The following is a 9,051-nucleotide window of genomic DNA, read 5'->3' on the forward strand; positions in this document are numbered from 1 at the left end:
TGAGCGATATAATTATGTACGATAAAGAAATACTCACTGTTCTGTTCTCATCGATTCTTCCAGGATTGTAGACTAGTCGTGGTGGCGATGTATCGGTAGCGCTGTGAAGACGAAAGTAATGCTTGGACCAATATTTCTGAAAGGAAAAAGATTCTGTATAGCCATTGCAGTCGAATACATATCCACGTAAATATATAATGTGTATATATATATATATATATATAATATATATGTATATATATTATATATATTATAGTGTGTCATACATGTCCATCAATCTGTCCGATATTATCGATTAGTATTAGAACCTTATATCTTCAACTTCTGGATACAGTCACTTCCGGCACGATTTATATTGCACCTTATACTTTACTAATATTCCAACGTTTCAAGCCGGGCTAAAATAATACCGTGAATAATTACTGAATTAATTATAAATCGTTACCGTTGTCGTTTCCCCTTCTCCCGCTTTCTTTTCAACAGGACAACTTTCCCTCTATCTTTGGACTGTCACTCACTGGAGGGGTCGACGCAATCTCGCTATACATCGCTAGATATTATATTAGACACATATAGATATTGTGTGTGTAGACGCAACAGAGAGTATTCCCAATTAAATAATCGTCCACTACGCATTCAACTTGTGACGTAAACGATAACAAATGTGACGCAGCTGACTTCTGATTAACACAAGCGATGTGGAGTTGTGTAGAGTACGATTCTGCACTATCGCCGGATGTTGGACATGTGATTGTTAATCCGGTCTACTCGTGCGGAAGTATCATAGCACATACTTATAGACTCACGCACCCACTCGCACGCATGTACGCCCGCACTCCCGCACGCACACACACGCACACAGATCAGTCACCAAACACACCACACACACACACACACCACACACGCACGCACACACACACACACACGGACGCACGCACAAACAGCTACACACACACACACACACACACACACATACACAAACACACACCCATACACACACACACACACACACACACACACACACACACACACACACACATACACCCACACATACACACACACGCACGCATGCACGCGTACACACACACCACACACACACACACACACACACCACACACACAACACACACACACCACACACACACACACAACCACGCACACACACGCATTGCACGCAACACACACGCACGCATGCATTGCTCCCCGTGAGGCGTAAAGATGAATTCGAATTTGTAAATGTAAAATCATAAAATGGATAATGTCGGGACATTATATTTGTGAATAAGCGGGTAGAGAAAGTACAGAAGCGGAGAATGTATAGAAGAAGGAGGGGGGGAGGAAAGAGTACAGGGAAAAGGTATATGAGGCATAGAGGAGGTAGAGAAGGGTGAGAAGCTAAAAGCGAGGAAGAAGTTACATTAGATAGAGATAGAATAGGAGAAGGGGACGGAAAAGGAGAAGGCAGCAATGGGAGAGAATACAGAGGTAGCGGATGAGGAAAAAGCATTCCATAAACCTCTCTCAATTTCCGTCCCCTCTACCTTTTTTCTCCCCCCCCAACCATCTCTACCATATCACCTCCTCTGCATTCAGTCTTTCAGAAGTAGATAATAGAAGATAATAAGTAAAAGTAGAATTCCTATTATCTACTTCTGAATATATTGAATGCTAAACAAATATTCACCACAGGCGGGAATCTCGCGTATGGCGGATAGAGACATGCTAAACTGAAACGTCGCGTATCGAATTGCGATACACATTAATACTGGAGAAGCTATAGCATAAATGTACAGCACAAGCAGTACGGGTTGTCAGACCGATCCACCATCCTCGTTGTCCTCATTAAAACCGAGTATACACGAGAAACTCGTAGTAGAGCAGATACCACAATAAAACAAGGAGTATATGCGAGGCCAGGTGGGGGAGTAGGCATGCAGGATGATGGTGGCGTGAATCAGTTTTATATGTTAGCGTAACTCGTTGGCATCCAGGTTCTATAGGCCTACTGTGTTATGAGGCTGGGACGCCATCATGTGGCGAGTTCTTTTACTAGCATGCGCGCGTACAGATTAATAATAATAATAATAATAATAATAATAATAATAATATTTATAACAATGATGATGATGAGGATGATGATGATGATGATGATGATGATGATGATGATGATAAAAATAATAATGATGACGATGATGATAATGTGACAATATTATCGATTCGTGTTTATTATAATCGCCGTTAATTCGCCAGTAAATCTGTTGATCGATAAATTCAATTAAAACGGCAGAACATATTAATGCATACAGGCATAGTTTTAATAAGAAACAACGAAAATATTTTATTTTACACAAAAATATTCCTATTATTGACTAATTATTTCACTTTACAACAAAAACATTTGGCATACACATGTACAGAAAGCTGGCAATTTATGTTTAGCCGGAGTTTATTAGAATGGACGACTAGGCATGAGGTTGTGCGTGGTTGTACAGCACGCCATGCCCAGGGGGATCCAGAGGGTTTTGGGTAACCAGTTTCCATAGTTCTAGTCTCAGCTAGGGGGCTCCGGGCATGCCTCCCCCCGGGAAATCTTTAAAAATTAGGCTATATTTGGTGAATTCTGGTGAATTCTGAGGGTCAATTCTGAAAGATACCCCAGCCGTTACCGGTTCTGGAAACCGGTGCAAACCGGCCTAAATCCACGCCTGATGCCCCTATATTTAACACTCAACACAAAACTTTAGGTTTGCTAACACAATTAAACCTAACCTAGGTTTAATTTTAAACCACAAACCCCCACGTTAGCTAACACTGAACATAGCCATTAATAAAACAATAACAACCACATTCAAAGTGAAATTAAAATAAAATAAATGTATCACAAGCCGGTCACGACATAATACGAGACTATCCCATCTATATTTACCAGCAAGTCCTGTACTCTATGGACATTCACATAACAGTTGACTAACATATTTATTTGAACAGTGAACGCGTTAACTTTTTCAACGTTTTATAAATAAAAAAACCAACAACAACCAAGTAACACTCACCACCTGAAGACTGATAGCAAATTCATTACAATACAACTGCCCGAATAAAATTACTCAACATTTCACGCGTTGCAGTTTCAATAGAAGCAATACCTAGCCAAAGTTACACGCATACAGCTTGCCAGTTCAGTAATGTAGGCCTACGGTGGTGTTAGTAGGGCTATCGATTCATCACGACAATGTTATGAGACAAGGTTAGGTAAGATTCGTCTCACGACCATGCAGGTTATTAGAACAGTGTTAAAATTAAAGTTAGGGGTATCAGGAGTGATAATAATAATAGATAATATAATATATATAATATATATATTATATATCATATAATATATATATAATATATATATAATATATATAATATATATATAATATATATATAATATATATATATATATATATATAATATTAATATAATATATATATATATATATATATATATAATAATCGCTAATCTATTATTATTCACTCTTGATATTATTATGGGTAGCCTCTGTCTGAATTTATTGAATTATAGAGTACTCGTGATTCTAGCCTGACATGAACATGTTTTAGCCCGACTTCTGGAACCCCATCGTAGTAACGTCGCAAAAAACGGAAGTGGTCGTGACGATAATATTCGATGAAGCAGCTCATTGACGTGGCGACATCTAGGCGCAACTGCTTTCAGCACTCTCGGCGTTCCGCGCGCGCAAAGCGAGCGAGCGAGCGAGCACGGCAATAATATTACATGCATTCATACAGCAGAGACATGAAAGGCGCTCTCGCACAAGCGGTTTTGTGTCGCCGCCCGCGCCATCGACCAGAATCTGCCAGTATAGAACCAACAGCGAGACGCAAGCTTTCCCGCAAAGCTAATTCTGCCGTCTTAGTGCGGCGTCGTCACGCAGCCAGGACCCATCTTGATACACACATCACTCGCGCGAAGGCAATCTCACAGCGACAACGATTGAGATGTAATAGCGAAACGTTGTATAAACGAATGACGACGACGACGACGACGACGACGACGACAACGATGACGACGACGATGACGACGACGACAACGACGATGACGACAACGATGACGACGATGACGACGACGACGACGACGACAACGATGACGACGACGACAACGACGACGACAACGACGACGACGACGACGACGAACACGAGAAAAATCTTTTACGAAAATTATGTATGCACGAGCGAAGTGTGCACTTAACGGCAAAATGTTTTTGCGGTGATGGTTTGAAGCTCTCAGTTTTACACGGCGGCGACGGTGCTTACACATGTTTAATAGTCTCATATTCTCCCTCCTCAATTATCTCAGAGAAAGTGTTAAGTTTATTCTCGCGAGTTTTTCACTTGTGTGTATCTCATCGTTTCGTCAGAGTTCTGCGAGAGTTAAGGAGTAAGTAGTGAAGTTATGAAGTAGGTAGTAAATTATTCGACGTCAGATCGACAGAATGCCGAACTGACAGCGACTGCCTGTGTGGGTCGTGAGGGTGGGAGCGGGAGCTGGGTTTACACTACCGACTTTATGTTGGCGAATCAATTGGCGAGTTGGACCATTTTCGCAATTCGGCAACTCCGAGTTGGCGAAAATAGAACATGTTCTAATTTCCCAACTAGTTGCTATCGATCGGTTGGTCGCACAACTTTTGCGTTTACACTGCCGATTGTCGGTTGTATAATTGATACGTTGGTCCAATTCGCCAATTCGCCAACACAAAGTCGGTAGTGTAAACCCAGCTTAAGAAATCAAGCAATGAATTTTATAACAACGACGCACTCGCCCACGGGACGATTCGACACGAAAAACCTTTTCAGGCTCTTCAAACGCTGGCTATTCCCAATGCCATGGCAACGCGATATTGGTTTTAAAGCCGGACGCCAGAAACCATTTGCACCCGCCGTGAAGCGATCCTCGGCGGTTGTCTCTAGCAGCCGCTATGCTGACAGTATCCGCGTATTGTGTTACTCCATTAACCATCTCGCCCGCCGAGCTACACGATGCTATTATACGATATCGCTCTTTCACTTTCTGTTCGCCGCCTATTTACCTTGCGTCGCTTCCCTTCCCGGTCACCGACGCCTCGCTTTGCGTTCGTTGGCCGGTAAAGCTAGCTCGACAATCTCAATATTGACAGCGTCGTATACGTCCTATAGCTATCCGTTGCACACGCGTACATGCCTGAACAAATGAAAGGCGTGTTCGCCCGTGTTGTGAGTGCGTACGTGCGTGCGTGCGAACGGATGAGCGAGCTTGAGTGCCCATGTGCGCGTGTGTACGAGAGGGTGGAAGCGTTGTATAACGGAGATTGACGACTATAACAATGATGATGATGATGATGATGATGATGATGATGATGATGATGATGATAAGAATAATAATGATGACGATGATGATAATTCCGACAATATTATCGATTCGTGTTTATTATAATCGCCGTTAATTAGCCAGTAAACTGTTGATCGATAATTCTAATTAAAACGGCAGAAAATATTAATGCATACAGGCATAGTTTGTAATAAGAACAACGAAATATTTTTATTTTACACAAAAATATTCTCTATTATTGACTAATTATTTTCACGTTACAACAAAACATTTGGCATACACATGTACAGAAGCTGGCAATTTATCTTTCGCCGGAGTTTATTAGAATGGACCGACTAGGCATGAGGTTATGCGTGGTTGTACAGCACGCCATGCCCAGGGGCGGATCCAGAGGGTTTGGGTAACCAGTTTCCATAGTTCTAGTCTTAGCTAGGGGGGTCCGGGGGCATGCCCCCCCGGGAATCTTTACAAAATTAGGCTATATTTGGTGCATTCTGGTGAATTTTGAGGGTCAATTCTGAAAGATACCCAGCCTGTGACCGGTTTCTGGAAACCGGTGCAAACCGGCCTAAATCCGCGCCTGATGCCCCTATATTTAACACTCAACACAAACTTTAGGTTGCTAAACACAATTAAACCTAACCTAGGTTTAATTTTAACCACAACCCCCACGTTAGCCTTAACACTGAACATAGCCCATTAATAAAACAATAACAACCACATTCAAAGTGAAATTAAAATAAAATAAATGTATCACAAGCCGGTCACATATATACGAGACTATCCCATCTATATTTACCAGCAAGTCCTGTACTCTATGGACATTCACATAACAGTTGACTAACATATTTATTTGAACAGTGAACGCGTTAACTTTTCAACGTTTTATAATAAAAAAAACCAACAACAACCAAGTAACACTCACCACCTGAAGACTGATATAGCAAATTCATTAGCAAAATTCAATAGCAAATTCATTACAATACGACCGCCCGAATAAAATCACCAACATTTCACGCGTTGCAGTTTCAATAGAAGCGATACCTAGCCAAAGTTACACGCATACAGCTTGCCAGTTCAGTAATGTAAGCCTACGGTGGTGTAGTAGGGCTATCGATTCATCACGACAATGTTATGAGACAAGGTTAGGTTAGATTAGTCTCACGACCAGGTTATTAGAGGCAGTGTTAAAATTAGGGTTAGGGATATTATCAGGAGTGAATAATAATAATAGATAATATAATATATAATATATATATAATATATATATATATAATAATCGCTAATCTATTATTATTCACTCTTGATATTATTATGGATAGCCTCTGTCTGAATTTATTGAATTATAGATACTCGTGATTCTAGCCTGACATGAACATGTTTTAGCCCGACTTCTGGAACCCATCGTTGTAACGTCGCAAAAAACGGAAGTGGTGTGACGATAATATTCGATGAAGCAGCTCATTGACGTGGCGACATCTAGCGGCAGACTCTTTCAGCACTCTCGGCGTCCGCGCGAGCGAGCGAGCGAGCGAGCAAGGCAAATATATACATGCATTCATACAGCAGAGACATGAAAGGCGCTCTCGCAACAAGCGGTTTTTGTGCGCCGCCGCGCCATCGACCAGAATCTGCCAGTAGAACCAACAGCGGAGACGCAAGCTTTCCCGCAAAGCTAATTCTGCCGTCTTAGTGCGCGTCTGCACGCAGCAGGACGCCATCTTGATACACACATCACTCGCGCGAAGCAATCTCACAGCGACAACGATTGAGATGTAATAGCGAAACGAATGTCAATACACGATCAGCAGAGCAGGTCGGTCGGAGCACGAGTTCATCTGTGAGGGCATGCAGTCTGTACTCCCCTAGCAGTCCACACATGTCGGCACTCGGTGTTGGCAGGACGTGGACAGTGTATACGTCTCCCCCTCCTCCTCCTCCTCCTCCTCCTCCTCCTTCTCCTCTTCCTCCTCCTGCTGCTGCTGGTGCTACGTACATTTTAAAGATGGCTGCAAGGGCAAGCTTTTCCGGACAATTACTGGTAGATATCAGTGGTAGATGTCTGATGTTATGTTATCAGGAGTGTCTAATATAGATTATATATTATAATCTTATATTAGATTATATATTATAATCTTATATTAGATTATATATTATAATCTTATATTAGATTATATATTATAATCTTATATTAGATTATATATTATAATCTTAGATTAGATTATATATTATAATCTTATATTAGATGATATATTATACACTCCTGATGTTATAATGTTAGATACTGAATGTCTAGTGGCACAATCAAGCTACTTGTATTGAGGTCGATGTATAGATGACGAGAGTATTGACGCGTATCGGTGATTGACAAGTGGCTCGGGCCAATCATTGTTTCGAATGGGCGTTCTAGAAACATTGCGTAGTAGCGAAGTGCAGCGATGTCGACATGTTTGGGTACACACGCTTTAAAAACACACGTATAAGAAATGGTGTAGCTTGACCTACCTAGCAACTATTTCTGGGGGTTTATCTGTGTGTTTCTATCGCTGTGGTGATCTCGTTTAGGTCTCGTCTGTCGATCTAGCGCGTATTGTTCAGTAGACAAGCATTAATCATTCGCCGTTAATTAAACAAGTCAAATAAAATCGACCCGGCAAATGATAAAATAAAAATTAATTAACCGCGTTGACAAATAGACACGATGGGGTTCAAGGGAGCTGTTTCGGTACTTACATGCACCGGGATCTAACCCGCCGCGGGGTGAAGCGTGCAGCGTTCGCCCCAACCTCGCGTCACTCTCCGCCGTCGCTTGCCGCCGGCTGCCGCCTGCCGCAGCTCGAAGCTCCTGCAACGCGCATGCGTGCGTGCGACCAAGTGATTACGATAATACACCACGCTGATTATGAAAATTGTGCTACTATGCATGATTGCAAATTGAACGCGTACTTACAGCTGTGCCATAATAATAAGTTATATATATATATATATATATAATATTATCATGGTAACGCGTATATTGCATTGTAATTACATATCATCATTTAACTGGTTACATTCTGTTCTTGTGAAGCCTGACGAAAAGACATATGTGCTTGAAAGATGTTGAAATAAAAAAGCGACACGTTTTTCCAATTTTTATAGCCCCAGCCAAATATCACACAAAATTAGTGACATTTTGGGACGGGTTGTTTTTAGGATTGTAGACTTGGGATAAACCCTAGCCAGGATGAATTATATTACCAAAGCTACGAGAAACCACGACAAAATGACGCGTTTCAGACAACGGCTCAGACATATAATCTTGATATAACGTTAGGAGTAGGATCGATGACATATGACTAATAATCGTTGTCAGAACGGCCCCTAGATGGCAGGGGACTGTATATGCACTCATCGTTGGCCTGCATCTGGCGCGAACCGTAAGGTACTAAACTGAAAGTAATTCACACGTAAACTGTTGCCACATTTTTCAAACATTGGCGAAATGTTCGGCCGGGAAAAGTTTATTAATTCGACTAATACTGCAACATGGTTTCAGCATTTTACCGTTGTACGCTCTCCTTCTTTATACGCTCTTGATACTATCATCTTATCATCCTATATTATCTTACTCCTGCTACTAGTACTACTACTACTACTACTAGTACTACTACTACTCTACTCTAGTCTAATCACTAGTATT

At 41.4% G+C, this 9,051-nt stretch overlaps 1 protein-coding gene across 1 annotated transcript in view; it reads right to left on the reverse strand.

The window, feature by feature from the left end:
• Positions 1–6,927: 6,927 nt before the first annotated feature.
• LOC106820968 (acetylcholine receptor subunit alpha-like) overlaps positions 6,928–9,051 on the reverse strand; it is a gene marked incomplete at its 5' end in the record, with an annotated part of 28,887 nt that continues 26,763 nt past the window's right edge. The window contains 2 exon segments of the mRNA XM_014825589.1: positions 6,928–7,000; positions 7,326–7,330. Of these exon segments, the coding sequence (XP_014681075.1) occupies positions 6,928–7,000; positions 7,326–7,330 (78 nt within the window).

This window comes from Priapulus caudatus, unplaced genomic scaffold (assembly GCF_000485595.1).
Source record: "Priapulus caudatus unplaced genomic scaffold, Priapulus_caudatus-5.0.1 Scaffold54, whole genome shotgun sequence".
Classification (NCBI taxonomy): Eukaryota; Metazoa; Priapulida; class Priapulimorpha; order Priapulimorphida; family Priapulidae; genus Priapulus; species Priapulus caudatus.